This window comes from Sarcophilus harrisii, chromosome 4 (genome assembly GCF_902635505.1).
Source record: "Sarcophilus harrisii chromosome 4, mSarHar1.11, whole genome shotgun sequence".
NCBI lineage: Eukaryota > Metazoa > Chordata > Mammalia > Dasyuromorphia > Dasyuridae > Sarcophilus > Sarcophilus harrisii.
This window is the reverse complement of record NC_045429.1, coordinates 190,764,682-190,783,653: the sequence shown is the minus strand read 5'-3', so window position 1 is coordinate 190,783,653 and position 18,972 is coordinate 190,764,682. Positions and strand designations below refer to the sequence as shown.

The following is an 18,972-nucleotide window of genomic DNA, read 5'->3' as shown; positions in this document are numbered from 1 at the left end:
AACAATATTCCATTAATTTCATTCCAAAATTAAAATTCTCAGAAACAACAGAGTCAAAAATGCAGAGCTTAGATATATCAAAGAAAAAATACTGCAAGCAGCCAGAAACAAAAAGTTTGGCAACTTCAAATACTCAAATACTCAGGAACCACCGTCAGGATCTGACACAATTTAGCAGCCATCACGGTGCAGAAAACTTAGGATACAACATTACAGAAGGCAAAGAATAAACTCATAGATAAGCATTACTTAAGCAGCAAAACTAAGTATAATCCTATAGAGGAGAAATGGACTTTTAATGAAACAAAATTCTCGATGAATAAAACTGCATAGAAGTTTTGAAGTTCAAATGCAGGAGTGAAGACAAACAGAAAAAGCATACGCACACACAAAATCATAAGAATCGTAAGATAAACTGCTTACATTTAAATACAGGGAGATGATCATCAAGTGTCATGAAAGAATATAATTACTTAAGTTCTGGGAGTGCTTCAGTTACATCTTTTAAGACTGGAAAGAGAGAGACAGAAGAATACACATGGAGAGAAAGAAGAAAAAGGTTAAAGGAAATTATCTCATGCAATTAGGATGCAAACGTAGAAGGATGTTCAAGGAGAAGCTGGCATTGTTCACTTCACTGTTATCCGAACTCATCAAAGGCAGGAAAAATACATAAATGCAAGCACATCCAGAGTGGAGTACAAAAACAGAAACATGTCATTCAACAGGAAAATAACAGGGAAAAGAGAAAAGGAAAAATTTGAGGGAGAGTAAGTTATAAGGAAAAGTGGATCTAAACAAAATGAAATCTAAATAAGGGTGCACAAATATATTCATAGTACTTTTTGAAGTGGAAAAGACTAGAAATGCCTCTAAACTGGAGAATGCTTGAAGAGTTATGGTATATAAATGTGATAAAATACTATTGTGCTATAAGAAATGAAGGAGGGAGTGGTTCCAGAAAACCTAGGAAGACTTATATGAACTGATAAAATGATGTGAACAATTTATACAATATTAATATGATAAAGGCAAACAACTCTGAAAGAATTGGGTCTTATAAGCTAATGACTAACTACAATTCCATAGGACTAAATGATGCATCATGCTACTTACCAACTTACCTACCCATTGTAAAATGTACAGAATGAGACAAAGTTTTTGATTAAGTCAATGCAGAAATTTGTTTTGCTTGATGTCTGTAACAAGATTTGTTTCATTCTCATTTAGGCATGGACAGAAGGGTAGGGAAGAAGAGAGAGCAGACCTTTGCTTCAGTCTACACCATTACAACAGTCTACTTACCAGTTGAGCCCCTGACTTAAATTCTCATCCATAAAACCTATTCCTAAAGCATAACTCTGGCCATCTTTTCCTTCTCACCTCTCTTTGGCAACTTGGTATGTCCCTATTATATGCAGAATTAAATATGAAATCTTTCTTTTGTTTTTTAAATTCTCAATCGGTACATATCAAATAAAAAGCCATATTACATCTTTTTTTCCTCCACATTAAAAATTAGTGTTTAATGGAAAATTTTTTTTAATTTCCTGTCTGATGGTAGACTTTAATCTTGTTAAATCGTATGGATTAGAAGTATATTAACTGGAAAAGAGATGGATCAATTGTGTAGCAAGAACAAGGGTAACTGGCAGCTCATATGCTCCACTGGCATCTGCACATTGTCAAGAGTAAATCTAAAGAAGATCCATAGCACATAAAATGACTTTCTGTAGAAGATTTACAATATAGTATTACACAGGATGAGAAGGCAAGCCTAAGCTGTACTGCTGAAAGGAGTATACAAATTGGTAAGATCAGAGAACCAACAAATATTAGTTTTTACTAACTTTCACTAACTTAGTATTTTTAAATGATGACAAACAAAATTTGGGTAACTACAATCTCAAAAAAGGATCCTGTCACAGACTTTATAACAGTGGATTGGACTAAATCACTAAGGTGGAATATGAATTTAGAAAACCACAAATATGTTTTATATTTGTATTTAGTCTAGTAAACATTTCCAAATTATATTTTAGTCTGGTTCTGGCCACACTTGGGAGTTGTGCAGACTATAGGACTGTAAGGCGTTTGACATCACTGCTCTAAGATACATGATATGGCAAACACATTGAATAAGAGAGAAAACATGCTCATCTGCTTTTCAGTTTTAAACTGAGAATAGTAAACAAATGACTGCTAGAGAATCATAAATGCAACAAAACAAAATATACTGGATTTTGCTACTTATCACTACACTTAAGGAAATAAAAACATAAAAAAATATTGTTTTTTAAACTCTAGATCCAATACCTCTATCCATTGTATCACCTAATAGCTACAAACAAGTTAAACTCTTCCCTTTAAGGAGCTTCTATTCTAAAAGGGAAAAACAACACTTATAAAGGGAAGAAGGGCTCGCTTAAGAGCATCATGTATTTGTCTCCTTCCCAATGAACTATATACCTGGCATATCATACCCTGGCATATCATGAATGGAACTATTTTTGGTAACTAGTATAAGAGATCCTGAGGAGAGAAAAAAACTTTTTTTTAAGAATATTTAGAGTTCAGTAGACATTGATTAAATATTAGTTCAAACCAATAGTTTTAAATTCTGATTCTTCAATAACAGAAAAACAAAAGTGATTTAACTGATTAAACTACAGGAATAGGCAACTCAGGTAAGGTGCAATGTCTTTTTCAAAATTTTAAGCCTCAACTAAAATTAAATCATAAACACATGTGTATACATATATGGAAATTTTACACATGCACACACACATAAATGTGAAGCGACAGTACTCTGGACATGGCAATTATAAAATTGTGTTTAGCCTTCAAAAGTCTTGTTCTAACACTCCTTGAGACGATAAGATGTTGTATTATAATAGTTCATTAAAGAATTTGCATTATACTGAATATATTCAGATCCCCTAACTACACTCTTCTGCAGCAAGTATATGTATTTAAAACTTTAAGGGCACTAATAGCATAGCACAGAGATGATAAGACACAAAAACTGACACTATATAAAATGATATCAAAAAGATTAAAATAGGCTATATATGCCAATAATGAATCTCATGATTTATATCCTTAAATCTTGAACTGTGAGTGAACTCTATTATGTATTTTATATACAAGCATATACTATCTTATAGCAATAAACAAATCTCAATACATACATATAGTGATGTTAACTTACAGACAATTGAATACTGCCTAAATTATGAGCACTAGAAATCACTGATTGGGTGAAGTACAATTGCTTGAGTATTATAAATCTGACTTACTTAAATTGCTTATAATCTCACTCTAGTGCTGGTAAAAAGTGTTTCTAATGCCAAATTAGCAATCTTCCATGCAAAGGGAAATTTTGCTTTTTCTCTTTTAATGGAAAATTTCCTAGCTGTTTATACCACTAAACTAGGTATCACACTTGGCACATGAACAAAAGAAGAAAGACAGTTGAAGCAGTTAGAAAAGACTGACTTGTTCTACATTTTTCCACCTGTAGTCCCAGAGTACTAAATGAGTAAATCTTTTTGCTAAACTAATAATGGAAAAAAGCCTACAACAGCAAAAAAGGTACCTCACACCGTCTAAGAGGGCTTTTTATAATGTCTAATATTATTTAAATGTCTAACAATACTGTTTAAAAAAATGTACTTAATTGCTGTGAGTATATGTGTGTGTGTGCGCACGCGCGCGAGCGAGTATGATATGTATGTATGTATTCCAGGATGTGTGGAAGCCTATTAAAAAGCAAATTATACTATATTTAGCAGAAAGGCTTTTAAGAAAATTTATTCTTAGTTTGGTATCTTTTTGTCTATCAATAGTAACCAAAGTACCTACTTTATTGGACAAATGATAAAAAGAAAGCATGGATAGAAAAAAATTTTCATTTACCCTAAATCCTTAAATACTTAGGGGCAATAAAATGAAATTTGACTTTAAGACAGCTAAATATTGTACTGAAGCAGAACATAATCAGATACTTTAATCTCTACCTCTCCTACAAAAAAGTTGGACTTAATGGGCAGCCAATACTCCAGATATCAACTGATAATGAAAGCAACTTGAATAATTTTCAAATATATATATGGAGAGACAGACAAACAAATAGATAAAGCTTTTCATGTACAGCCATGACCTGCCTTGTTCCAAGAGCCTCCTCCAACCTGAAGACAAGGTCTATATCAAAGTCAACTATCCTAAAACTTATTGGGAACCTGAATATACAGGCCCTTTCCAAATTCTCCTCACCACTAACATCTTACATAGTAAAGATCCATTGCTTTTTAATTGGATACAAGCTTCACAATATTAACTAATTCCCATTCCTTGATTCATTATAGTTCTTGATCATCACTTCTGTCTGGATCTTTTAAACACTGTGCCAAATAACAGAAAAGTGGATCACACCAGAGAACAGGATTTGCCCATCCAGAGCAAAGAAAATCAATAACAACTCTTGTGTCTTTTGTGAATGAAACATAGTTTCCTTTTAGATCGAAGTAAAAATGGCTAGATAGTTTTAGTACTACAGCATCTTGTGTGGATACTCTTCTTGGTCCAGCATCCCAGAAAAAGCACAAACCAATTTAGGACCTTGATCTAAAAACAATGCCATAACTTCCATTTCCCGGGCAGCAAAAGACCTAAACTTGACAAATACTTGAGTCTATGGAAATGAATGTTTGCATTAAGGACAAGGGATTCTTGTTCCACTCCATATTCATTAATATTATATAGATTCCGTGGACAAAATATCTTGAGTTAGCAAGGGTTTGTCTGTGCCATAATAGAACAATAATATAGTTGCATCCCACAATTCCTTAATGATCTTACATCTATTATTAGATATTTTTAAAAATTCGCTTAATAGGCTGCATGGTTTTGTCAAAGAAGCAATCTGTTCTGTTGGTTACTAACAGCTTTGGCATCAATAAGTTTACACAATGGATTATACATCTTTGTTGTTATTCTTGTTTTTCAATTATTCAGTCACATCTAACTTCATGACCTCATGGACCATAGCACATTAGGCCTTTCTATCTTCCACTAACTTCCAAAGGCTATGCAAGCTCTTATTAATATTTGTCATGATATTGTATATCCATCTAATTCTTTGTTGTCCCCTTTTCCTTTTGCCTTCACTATTTCTCAACATGTATATAAACTTCAGCTTCCACATTTGGAACCCAGTAGTCTGAATTATCCAATGAATAACCTGAATTAATTTCTTTAAATACTGATTGAATTGATCTCCTTTTTAAACAAGGGACTCTCAAGTCTTCTCTAGCACCGGAATTTGAAGATTAATTCTGCAGTACTCAGGTTTTCTTCCAAATCAATTCCTAGAGTCACACATTGCTACTGGAAAAACCATAACTTTGACTATACAGACCTTTGTTGGAAAAATTGGTGTCTTTGCTTTTTAACATATTACTCAGATGTGTGATAGTTTTCCTTCCAAGGCATGAGCTTCTTAATTTCATGGTTGCAGTCACCATCTGCAGTAATTTTAAGCTCCAGACTATGAAAGCTTCCATTTCTTCTCCCTCTATTTGCAAGGAAGTAATGAGACCAGTGGGGAAGATCTTAACGTTTTTCTTTTTGTTTTTATCTTAAGCTTCAAGCCAGTTTTTACACTTTCCTGTTTCACCCTGATCAAAAAGCTTAAATCTTCACTTTCTTCCATTAGAGTAGTATAAGTTGCATATCTTAAGTTTATTGATATTTTTTGCCTCAACCTTAATTCTGTATTTTTAGTTAACTATTCAGCCTGGTATTTCACATGATATACTCTGCATATAAGTTAAGTAAATGAGGTGATAGTACACAACCTTGTTACACTTCATTACAAATTTTAAATTAACTAACTGTTCCATGTTTAGTTCTAACTACTGCTTCTTTACCCGCATGCAAGTTCCTTGGGAGACAAAGTAAGATTATCTGGTTCTTCCATCACTTAGAAGACTTATCCTATTCTGTTGTGATACATATAGTCAAAGGCTTTAGTGTATTCAATAAAGCAAACATAAATGTTTTTCTGGAACTCCCTTGATTTCTTCAAAATCCAATAAATGTTGGCAATTTGGTCTCCAGTTCCACTGCCTCTTCAAAAATGAGTCTGCTCTTCAGTTGAGTCTTCCTTCACATATTTCTGTAACCTAAGACTGCTAAATCAGAAGCATAATCTTGTTGGCAAGTAAAATAAGTACAATTATTACATATTTTAACATTCTTTTGCACTGCCCTTTTTCGGGACAGGGATATAAACTGATCTTTTCCAATTCAGTGATCACTGTTAAATTTTCCAAATTTTCTGCTATATTGAGTGTACCACTTTAACTGAATCATTTTATAAATTTTTAAATAGCTCAGCTGGGATTCCATAACCTCCACTAACCTTCTAACAATGATTCCTAAGGCCCACAGGACTTCTTTTTCTAGGATGTCTAGTTTAAATTTGTAACCACAAGCCCTGTGATGTATAGAACTTTCTTGTATAGTTCTACATATTCTTGCCATATATTCTTTCTTAATTTCAAGAGTATTTTATTTTTCCAATTACATGTAAAGATAATTTTCAGCTTTTCTATAAGATTGTGACTTTCAATTTTTACACAGAGACAGAGACAGAGAGAGCGAGAGCGAGAGAGAGAGAGAGAGAAAACGAGAACACTGCCTAAGAGAATTAGTAAAGCAGTCGTCATCCTAAGAGGAAAAGATCCCAAGAAAGTTCTGACTGGCCTGAGTGATTCACAAACACCTCCAGACTACTTTTGCTGAATCAACAAACTACAAGCTCTAGGGGTATCTGGGTTTGGGAGGCAGCCTCTGGGTGAAACTTTCATTTCACCTATGGGAGTCTAACTGAAAATGAGAAGATTGAACTTCCACTGTCAAGGGACATCAAGCAATTCTTTTGACCAAACCTATTCTACACTGTACTGCAGCTGCAGGGAACAAGGAGCTAGCACATACCTGGTGAATACAGTAGCATAGGGATGCACTTGCTGGAGAAGAGCATCCCTGGTTTCAGTTCCAGGGCAGAGTACAGTTGTAGTTTGCAGCCACCTAAGGGACTGAAAGGAGCAGAATCATTTGCTGGACAAAGATAGTGGCCTATCAACGCCTGGCCTGGGCGACAGTGGCCTGAGTAGAGGGGCTAGGCCGCTGCATGAGTCTGGAAAGCTCCAACTGCAAATCACTGGACAGCTGCAATAGTGGCTTCAGCCTGGAGGATACAGAATACCTGGACAAAGCATTGCAGCTCAACTTTGACCAACTCAGTGGCACAGAGGACAAGTACCTATTTATCAGTCTGATGCAGCTGCTCCAGGAGACTCTGAGCCAGGCCAAGCAGGCCATCAAGTGGGCGGCCCACCTTCTGATGCCCAATCAGCTAGTGGCCCAGGTTGGCAAGAAGCTCCTACACCTGGCCTACAGCAAGCCCTTTGGGAGGCCCTGCTAGACACCTGCGTGGAGCAGGGTTAGAGCAGCTACACCATGGAGCAGGTGGACGTGAACACTGGATTGGTGACCACCAGTTGACCCTGGAGCTGAGATTAGATTCTTGCCTCTAACCCAAGATCCAAGGACTTTTCAGCACCGGGCTGTCCTCCTTCATCCCTGGTTTCAGCCAGTCCCTTAGCCTGAGCACCAGCTTCTGAATCATTAAGAAACTGTGTGATTCAGAGCAACTTCTCCTCAAAGAATACTGAGAACCCAGTCTTGCCTCTACCCACAGGACAGTAGAGGAAGAAAGGAGAGAGGGGCGCCGCAAGCTAGCTGAGGTGGGGAAGGGCTGGGGATGTCTTTGTGCACAACTGACTAGAGCCACCACTGTGGAGGAAGTCACTCATAGAGCCCAGGGGTGTGTGCAGGGTTGATGGGAAGTGTAGAGCTGGCTCCCTGCAGGGGTCAGCCACAATTCTCCAAACTAATATGTAGCATGAATTTCCTTATTTTATTATTATTGTTATTATGACTCACAGTGAAGATGACAGGTAGTAGGGTGGTAATGTTGTACAAAGCAAAACTGAGCAGGTGGGCTGTTGGTCCTGGTCCCTTTGCAAAAGGGGGTTATGTGTGCTTGTGTTTCATGGGGGGTGACAGTGAGGGGAGTTCCTAGAGGATTGTTCTCATTTTTGTCCTGTGTGACTTAAAATCAGGATCTGAAGGGCCAAGTGTGTATGTTTTTTGGATCAGCTTCACTACTAATAACCTGTTTTTAGGCAGCTAATTTAGAGACTCACACAATTGTTAGAATACTGGAAGGGTTTGGGTCTTGGGAATCTGCAGAAATGATTGCTAGGAGATTCTGGGGACAACCAGTGATGGTGTGGGCTGGAACAGTACACCTACAGTAGTGCCATATGGGGTTTCCATCTAGCACCATTTATGTAAATACACTTGATGTTCAAGTATCAAGATCTATGCAATATTTTTTATTTTTCTAATAAAAATAAGTTTGTTATCCAAAAAAAAAAAAAAATAGCTTTAATGGATAGACAGATAACTGGGTCCATGGCTTAGGTTTCTAAATTTTATTTATGTCAGAGTTCAATTTATCTATTGCTTTTCTTCCTTGAGAAAACTGCTAGGATTTTGAGTGATGATGGACTTCAGCATGGAAATTTTTGTCATCTTCTACTTGTGCAATATTTTCCTTTTGAAATTAACTAGGGTATGCCTAGTAGAGTTGAATCTCAAGGTTCTCCCCTTCAGAGTTTTTATTTTCTAAATCAAAGTTTGTTTTTATTCATACTGAAATATTATAATGAATGATTTCCTAGCATATGATATCAATTATTTTTTGTTTTTCTAAACTTCTTGCAACACTTAGTTCTGCAGTTGCTACATCTTGATCAACAGCTGATTTCATTTATTACCCCATTCTTTCAAACAGTTATTTTCTGAGCTTGTTTTTCTACTGCATTATGTCTATTGTTCATTACTGGTTATTTGGGAAGGGAAGATCATTTTCTATTATATTCTTCATACATGAAAGAATCCAATATATTTATTCAGGTGTTACCAACAAATGGGTGCAGACTGCAGCTCACCCATAGCTTCTCAATCTGTGCAGTTCCTCTCTATGTATTCTCATAAAACCTCCACAAAGTGGCTCAAGTACAACTTTCAGACTATCCATATTATCCCTCTCTCATTACAAAATTAGCAATACTTTGATCCATTGTACACATTCTTCTTACCTGAAGAATACAAGAATCATGTCAAAATGACTGACTTTGAACCTTTTATGCTGTTTTTCAATTCTAGTTATACTTCCACTGGTGATTTTGTATTTTATTAAGATATTCTATTGTTCTTGTGCTTTTTATTTTTTTTGCCAGTATTCCCCGTTAGCAAACTTCTTTAAATGTGTCATTTACCCATCTGAATAAGTCTTTCCAAACATTGTTTTTCTCCATTTTCATTTATTTTGATAGTTTCAACATATTTCTTCACCTTCTTCATTTTCTGTATTTGCTATGGCTTTTATTAAGTTTTTCTTCTCTTTGAAATGTACATTGTTTGCTGGAGAGACTTGTGGTACCCACTTCCCTGGAACTTCTCACAATGTCATCTTGACTGCAAAACCATAAATGACTTTTAAAACATGACTTCAATCCATCTCTATGACCCATAGATTGCACAAATGAACATATAATAAAAAAAAAGGAAGCAGAAACCATCATGAGGTACCTACTCCATGACAGACAATGCATTGACATCAGTGATACAAAAAACCAAAATAAACAACGATCCTGTACTCCAGTACACAAAATAAGCAACGCAAGAAAATGAAGAGGATGGAAGACACTAGCAGACAAAGAATCTCAAGGCTTTGAGATCCCATTTACCCTTTCTTTATTCTTTGAAATCTACTATCCCCAAAATACGAACTGCACATTTATAACTCTAATCTACAACAAAATCCAAAAATACAATTATTTTCAAAACTTTTCATCATTTCTATTTCATTAACCAAATACTTTCCCACTATTCAAAATCAGATCCAAAAATAACTGCTGTTATCACTTCTTGCAGCTTTTGAAAAAAACTTTAAGACAAATAAAGAGCTTAACTTCTGCTCTACTTTTATCAGTATTCTAAAATCTAAGGAATCAACGTCAGCCATCTTTATTAAGGCCATTTATACTTCTAAACTAACCCTTGTGATTTTTTTTTATTTTGTCATTATGTTTCCTCATACTAGCTTGGTAGTATGTAGTGTCAAACAGTGTTGCCGACCTCAACATTCCCTAGGGCGAACAAGATTAAAATGTAATTAGGTAATATTTAACAAAATTTTTAAAATACATTAGAAAAAAGAAAATATTAATGTTATATATTAATGGTTTTCTAAATTAATAAGTGGCTGGCAGAGATCCTAATATATGATTTAGTCCCCCTCCTCCCCAATTGTTTAATACTACTGCTTTACATGATATTGTCTCTCCAATAATTATAACCCAATTTCTTCCTCCCTACTAAGGTCATGGCCTTACTTAAGCAAAACTTTTTGATACATAATAATAATACATTACAATGTTCCTTTTATTTAAGATCTAGTTTTTGTTTAAAAAGTGATATACTTTTTCATGTCCATAATCTAGAGTAATACCTTTGATTAAATTTTAGGGATATTTATACAGCAAAATTTACCTTCTTGAAATAAATTTCTAGTTTACCTTCTCATCTATACTCTAAACATTTACATAAAGACATCTGGGGCCACAGATTTTACGACTTTACCTTTTGGGTACTATCCCCTTGAAAATCATTGCCATCTCTAATGATATTCCTCCTATAAAAGCACCTACTACTCTCTATAGTATTTGGTTTGGGAGAAATAGGTGGGCTCCATTTCATTCTTACCGCTCCATTTTCAGTTTAAATTCGTCTTGAGAAGATTAACATATTATTTACTAGTACCAAGGAAATGTATACCATCCCTGTTCAAGAGTTCATCATTCCAGTATATAAATTAGGGTCAGAAATCTAAATTCCAAATCTGAAAAATAATTTGCTCAATCAGCTATCCATTTAGAAATCCAGCCCTTTCTTCCAAAGCATCTTATCAGCAGTAGTGATAAATAAATCAGCTCTGTCCCCTTTCGTCTTCAATCCTTTTCCCTATACTCCATAAATCTCAGAAATTCTTTAAAGATCCCTTCATGCAATGTAACTTATCATCATCAAATGTCAATTCTACCAAGTTTGGGAAGGTTGTTATATCCTGAATACATGCCCAAAAGGGGAAGCATTTCTTTTTACTGATACTACTAGGCTAATAAATAGCCTCCATGATATCCCTTAGCAAGAAGTCACCAAACATCACAATGAAAATGCTCTACGTTAGAGGTTCTATTGATCTCATATAAAATTCCTTCAAATCTAAAAAGCTGTTTCAGCCTTTTTTTTTTCTCTCAAAAGAAATACCCTCCTTTCCATCCTCCAAGGAAAATATCTCATCTACATTATATACTTTTCTTCTCTGTGCTACCCTCTTTATCTACATTGTGAACTTCTGTCTCAGATCAGGATCCCCTCTGTCTATTCAATTTCTCTTTTCTTCTTAGTTTTCCTTTTGAAGTACTTCCATTATTTCAAGAATTTATTCTCATAAGACATGATGATCAGGCTAATGTCAGAAAAGTTTGGACAGATTTACATGAACTGATGCTGAGGAAAGTAATAGCAAGATTATGTGATGATCAACTATAACAGAGTTAGCTTTTCTCAGAAATGCAGTGATCCAACACAGTTGGAATAGAAAATGCCATCTGTATCCAGAGAGAGAACTATGGAGACTGAATGCAAACCAAAGTATGGTATTTTCATCTTTTTTTGTTTGCTTTTTTTTTTCTCATGGTCTTTTCCTTTTGTTGTCATTTTTCTTTCAGAACATGACTAATGAGGAAATCTGTTATAAATTACAGGTATATATGTTATAAGTATAACCTATATCACATTACTTGCTGTCTTGGGGAAGGAGGAACTAAGAAAAGAAGGGGAAAAAAATTGAATGCAAAATTGAACAAAAATGAACCATCTTTGTATGTAATTGGAAAAATAAAATACTGAAATTTTTTTTAAAAAGAATTTATTCTCAGATAACCTAGAGAAGAAGAGACATATGTCTAGCCCTTTCAGTTTCTCTTAACTGGAAAGGTCAACTCTTATTTTAAATCAATGTAAGAGTTATTATTCTGCCCTGAGAGAAACATGAATATAGTATATACAATATAAATTAGGCATTAAAAAATATTGATTATTGATTGAGTGAATGTTCTCTTGCCTTCCATACTTGCTATTATGGAGACACTAACATTCAACACCAAATAACTAAATGTTCATTTGCCCGCCAGGTAACACCTGGTGAAAAGCCCTTTTTTCTGAGCTTTTCCATCCTATTTTATGTACTTTATCCTATTTATTTGCTTGGTCAAGTGCAACTTATATGCAATTCAGAGATTCCTGCCAAAACACTAAACCAAACAGAAGCTCTCTCAGCTCATGTCTACAAAGCATTAGGAAGAAATCCTGTAATTTTTTTTTCCTCTTCCTTTATGTGCTCCTATAAAAAGCTCAGTCTTTGACTATTCTCTCATCTTGACTCTTCAATCCATTATGAAGAGTTGGTGAATATGCCTCTGCTGCTGCTTAAACAGTTATACAATAATAAAATGAAAAAAGATAAATGTTTCATCTCACTTTGAAAACTAATTTGCTCAGTTTTAGAAGAACATCTCTTTACAATTAATTCATACAGTGAGCAGTCAGGAGTGAATTTCTAGTTACAATTTAACTCTAGAATTTTATCAGAGTTATAAATGTGTCTTTTGCCACATATGTGTCCCGATCTTGAGAATCAAGAGGCAAAATTACTATGACCAAGTTTAAGCTAAGGTGTATCTATAACCTGAAGTTTACAGGAGAATCTGGGACTGTGATTCAATGCAGAAGGGTAATTTTAAAAAACTTAGCTTTATATTAGTACCCTAATTTGAAAGAAAAGCAGGGAGTTTGGGAAAACTTTCATCTTAATTCTGATGACGCATCATTTCTCTTTCCTTTTCAACCATTATGTTCTCTTCTTTTCTAGTAAGCAATTTGTGATAAAGTTTTGCTTTCATGAAATCACCAGTCCCAAAGGTTACCAAAAACAACTCTTTCTACAACACTTTTGTTTTAGAATTTATCAGCATAAACTTATAAAAACTTTGCTATAGTCATTAAAGAATGCATAGTAAATTTAAAAATTACCTTTGTAATGCATTTAAACATTTTAATAACAATGTTTAATTGTTTAATGTTTAATAACAATGTTAAAATGCTCACAATAAAAATGAGTCACCATAAAGGAAACCAATTTTAACAAATAAATGTTCTTCAAATTTTCTCCTATATTGTATAGTCAAAAGGCTACAAATGCTATCACTTTCCTCCTTTTTACTTGTACTTTTTAAGATTTGTATTCAGCTCAATACACTGTAAGCTTCCTACTTCCCTTCATAACTCCTCCTATTACACAGAAAAATGAAATTCATACAAAACAAATAGTCATTCAATCATCACTTGGGGTAAGAGACTTCTTATTAATAAAATGCACTGTGATCTTATGAATATTTTCACCCGAATAATACCACCAGATTCACTACTCAAAAAGGAATGCGGCCTCTTTCACAAACATTTCACTTTAGAATCACTGAATACTTTTGAAATTAACATGTATTCATAGAAAGTTTCTCATATTAACACCATCTAAAATAACTAATATGATAAAATAAAGAACTATGTTTGTATCCACTTACTGCAATCTCTCTACAAGCCGACATGGATATTCCTGTGCCTTCAATTTGCTTCAATGCATATTCCTTTTCATCTTTTCTGCACATAAACAAAAAATCATTATTTTATTTTTCTATAATTTATCTTTAGATTTAAAAATTTTAAATGCAGATATAATAATTTCCCTAAAATCAATTACAAAATGAAATGAAAAAAGAATCCTCAATGTTAAAATGTTTACAAAATCCTGTGCAATGCTTCATAAATATTTTTGGAATTTTTCTAGAAATTCTAGATAGGATAGAATTCTCGAATTCTAGAAAGGTAAACTTTCAAGAAGAAATAAACACTGACTTGTAACAAAACCATTGATATAAAAATGTTACTATACTGAGGTTATGAGTTTTTATCAGTCATCATAAGGGTCTACGAATACAGAATTCCATTAGAATATGGAACAATCAACAAGTATATATATATATATATATATATATATATATATATATATATATATATACATACATACACACACATATTATATATATATATATGCAAGGTGGCAGTATTGGAAATCAAGAATCAAGAGCTATACTTTTCAACGACTTTTATAGAAAGTACCATCCACATTCAGAAAGAGAACTATGAAGGTTGAATGTGGATCAAAGCATAGTATTTTAAATTTTTTGCTTGTTTTTTTTCCTTTAGATCTGTTTTTTTTTTTTTTTTTTTTTTTTTTTGCCCAGCATGACAAATATGGAAATATGTTTAGAAGAATTGCACTAATATTTAACCTATATCAGATTGCTTGCAATTATATGGGATGGGGGGAAGAGGGGAGAAGAGGGAGAAAAATTTGTAACACAAAGTTTTGTGAAACTGAATGTTGATAATCTTTGCATGTTTTTTGGAAACGTGAAATACCATTAAAAACAGAAAATAAATAAAATAAAACTTAAAAATGAGAGATTTAAAAAAAAAGAATCAAGAACCTATAGAGGGGAATATTTGCTAGCTAATATGTCCCAAGTTATTTTCTATGGCACAAGACACAAGGCCGAAAATACCCAATAGATATTACTATTATTACCAGAACTTTGTTTTATATTCAGTTATCAGTTTACCCCTTCCTTAAAAAAAATTACTAGTTAACAAATTCTACCACTTGAAACAAAAAAACTCAAAATATTCTATTTCTAAAAATAACATGCTACAAGAAAAAAAAAAAACATTTAATGTCATTCTTTCCCACATATAATCATTCAACTTCTGTTCAGATGTTAGAAGCAGAGATGAAAAATAAGGACCAAGTAACCAAATATCCAAATAACCAAACTCCAAATTATTCTTTATCCTACAATATTGTATAGGTTAATGTAAGTTAGCATAATTTGCATGCTCTGATTTTTTAAAATTCCATTACAACAATGAATGTTTTTAAGGATCAAGTACTTGGTACTACAATTTAGTTTAATAAATACTAATAAAAAATGTTATCTCAGAATCCAGACAAAATTTTCACATAAAACCACAATAACTTTAATAAGATTTCACACTTTCCCTCACATGAAATACTACATGAGCTCAAAAATTGTAGTTTTATTTTTAATTCTGTAAGGAAGATACAATCTGGATGAATAATAGTTGCTATGGGAACCATAAGATTCTTTTTTTTACAAGTGAAAGAATAAAATTATCACATATTTATGCCTTTTGAATTCTAAATCTAGACAGTCAAAGGAACTTAGGGAATACAGTATGAAAAAAAGAAGTCAACAACTCAACCAATGTTTATTAAGCATCTATTATATGCACAGCACAAAGCTAAGCATTAGAAAAGATACATCCCTGTCCTGCTATAACCTATATTAGTTTGCATGCTGTTGTAGGGACAGGGGAAGTAAGGGAGGGAGAAAAAATTGGAACTCAAAATCTTACAAAAATGAGCGCTGAAAATCATCTTTACTTCTAAGTGAAAAAATAATACAACATCTAAAAATTCCTAACCTGCCCCCCCCCAAAAGAGAGAAACATACAAAAAACACAAAAAAAAATATAAACGGCAACTAAAAAATAAACTGCTTGGGGAAATAATGTGTCCCTTATAAACTCCATAATCAGAGGGTTACAGAAGAAGTCTAAACAAATATAAAGAGTAAAAGTGATTGTTATGTTTTGATGATCAAAGCTGGTACCACATGGTTCCAGTATGCCCCTGGATAAGACCAACCTTCATTCATCCTTCTATTTTACTGTAATTTGATTAACATTTATTAACATTTCTAAATACTTGTTGTAACTATGGGAGAATTAGGACAAACTCTGCTAGAACCTATTATCCCCTCAATCTCTCATTTTGTATCTCCCATCCTTCTCTCAGCTAAACTACTAGAGAGGGAAAAAAACTGGTTACACTCTGCCTCCACTTCTTTCTTTCCTATTGATTCAAGACTTTGTAGTCTGGTTTCCTACTTCACCACTTGTCTCTTAACTGATAAATGGGATAGTCTTTTCTCAGCTACCCCACACTCCCAATTCCTCTCACCCTTTTCAATTTCTTGATATATATATGATACTTGACAATCTCTCTCCTCCAGAAGTCTGTCCTTTGACCCTAGTCATTTCCCTCTCTATACTCACTCTTGATGACTCCATCAGCTATGATGAGTTTAGTTAATTTGAATTCAACTAAATATCTCCATGTAGATTACAGTAACTAGCCCATTTCTGCTCTATGCTTCAGCACCCTATCACCAACTGCATATCGGCGATGCAAAAGTGAATATCCTCAAAATATCTCAAATTAAACAAATCAGAAGTTCAACACATACACACATATACACAAAAAATCTACCATTTCTTCCACCTGCCCCATTTCTATCTAAGCATCACTATTTTTTTCCAATTTCTCAGATTTATAACTTCAGCAATATCCTTGACTCTATGTTCTGTCATCCCGAACAATCAACTGCCTCTACTGCTACAAATTATCTTACTAAAATAAAAAACAAAAACCTTCTTCTCGATACAGTCACTTTCTTAGTTCAAGTTTTCTTGACTTTTACATGAAATACTATTATAAGTCTCTTACTTGGATTCTGTGCCTAAAGTCTGGCCCCATTCTATGACATCCCAAACTTGGCTGATAGAGATTTTCCCCAATTGTGGACTCTTTCAGTCAATAGACTTAATGGTTCTCTTACTACCTCTATAACATAAAATATTCTGTTCAGTTCTCTAGACCCTTCATTTGCAAGCTTTATCTTATCGTTCCTGTTGATTTTCTCATTAATATTTTTTATGAGAATAATCTTTCTAAACATTTAGAACCTTTAAAATACTGACATTAGAAGGAGAACAGAAGCTCTGAAAGCCTGAATGTGTGTATCTGTCTCCAAAAGAAATATTAGGGATTTAGAATTATGATATATTCTAATTTATATTTTAATGTATTTAACATCTACTGGTCATCCTGCCATCTAGGGGAGAGGGTGGGGGGTAAGAGGTGAAAAATTGGAACAAGAGGTTCGGCAATTGTTAACACTGTAAAGTTACCCATTCATATAACCTGTAAATAAAAGGCTATTAAATTAAAAAAAAAAAAGAATTATGATACATTAATAAAAATTGCTTCTGTCTAAAATACAAAGTGCAGTATTAATATTTTTCTTCAACAATTACATGGCTTCTGAGGCCCCTTCCAATTCTAGATCAACAATCCTATTATCACTACTTTAAATTCATAGATTCTATTTTTCTTTCTCTCTCCAAAATAAAATGTAATATATGAGTGGACAGATGCACCAAAGCACTATTGGGATGGAGCTAAAAAATGACCAACAATTTTGTAAAACAATATGGAACTTTTCCCAAAATGTCACTGAATTAACTATTCCTGCCCTTGAATACAATGACACCCCTACCAGGCATATATTCAAAAAAAAAACAAAAACTGAGGAAAAGAACCAATATATGCAATAGATACAACTTTGAAATAAACAGAACCAGGAGAACTTATGCAATGAATATAATATTGTAAAAAAAAAACAAAACAACAACAACAACAAAAAAAAAAAAACACTTTCTTTAATTGTCCCTTCCTGAGAGGATAAGCAATCAGATAAAAGTTATACATGTACAATTATGTAAAACTTTTCTATATTAGTCATTTTGCAAAAGACGATTCAAAATAAAAAAGAAAAAAAGTAAAAAATTACATGCTACAATGTGGATTCAAACTATATCGATTCTTTTTCTGGAAGAAGAAATCATTGTCTTAGAAGAAGAAGAAATCATCATTGTCTTAGAACACTGTATTGCTAAGAATAGCCAAATCATTCATAGTTCTTCACTGAACAATATTACTGTTACTATATACAACATTCTCCTCCTTCTGTTCATTTCACTATGCATCAGTTCATGTAAGACTTTCTAAGTTTTTCTGAAATCATCCTGCTTTTCATTTCTTAATGGCGCTATAATAATCCATAACAATCATTGTTTAACCATTCCCCAATTGATGAGAAACTCTTTAAAGAGTGCTTTGTTCTTATTTAACATGTTTTGGACTACCTGCCCATCTAGGAGAGGGGGTAGAGGGAAGAAGGGGAAAAATTGGAAAAGAAGGTTTTGCAAGGGTCAGTGTTGAAAAATTACCCATGCATATGTTTTGTATGTAAAAAACTATAATAAATAAATAAGCATTCTATGTTCTGATCACCATGGTGACTAATCATGACTCCAGATGACTGATGATAAATCTTTACAATGAAATGGTCTAGGAATACAGAACTAGGCATGCATTTTCAGAGACAGCCAATACCAGTAATTTTAGTGTTTACTATGTTCCAGGCACTATGCAGAGTACAAAGAAATAAAGAAAGCAAAAATGATATTTCAAAGAGCTCACATTTCTGTAGATCAAGAGTGGGAAAAATCTAGTTCCCTATATAAAGCCTGTGAAATCCTTTGGTCTGGCCCTCTCAAGGCAACTGTAGGCAACAATCTCCTACTTGCTTGTGTTCTAAAAGTTGATAATTGTCCCTGAATGATGCTGTAAATATCCAAATGGCCCTTGGCAGAAAAAAGGCTTCCCACCCCTGTTATAACTAGAATTACGTTTAATAGTAATACGTATAAATGAAAAATAATCTT

General features: G+C 33.6%; 2 protein-coding genes across 4 annotated transcripts in view; one reads left to right on the top strand and one right to left on the bottom strand.

Annotated features, from left to right (window-relative positions):
- Positions 1-7,864, top strand: part of LOC105750469 (DNA damage-inducible transcript 4 protein) — a 28,465-nt gene extending 20,601 nt beyond the window's left edge. The window contains 3 exon segments of the mRNA XM_031967130.1: positions 7,182-7,478; positions 7,481-7,558; positions 7,561-7,864. Of these exon segments, the coding sequence (XP_031822990.1) occupies positions 7,182-7,478; positions 7,481-7,558; positions 7,561-7,742 (557 nt within the window). The 3' untranslated portion in view covers positions 7,743-7,864.
- The window catches only part of CDK19 (cyclin dependent kinase 19), a 208,353-nt gene that overhangs the window by 125,653 nt on the left and 63,728 nt on the right, over positions 1-18,972 (bottom strand). For all 3 annotated transcript variants that reach the window (XM_031964406.1, XM_031964405.1, XM_031964407.1), the window contains one exon: positions 13,845-13,920. In XM_031964406.1, coding sequence (XP_031820266.1) covers positions 13,845-13,920 — 76 coding nt within the window. The remainder of the gene's footprint in view (positions 1-13,844; positions 13,921-18,972) is intronic.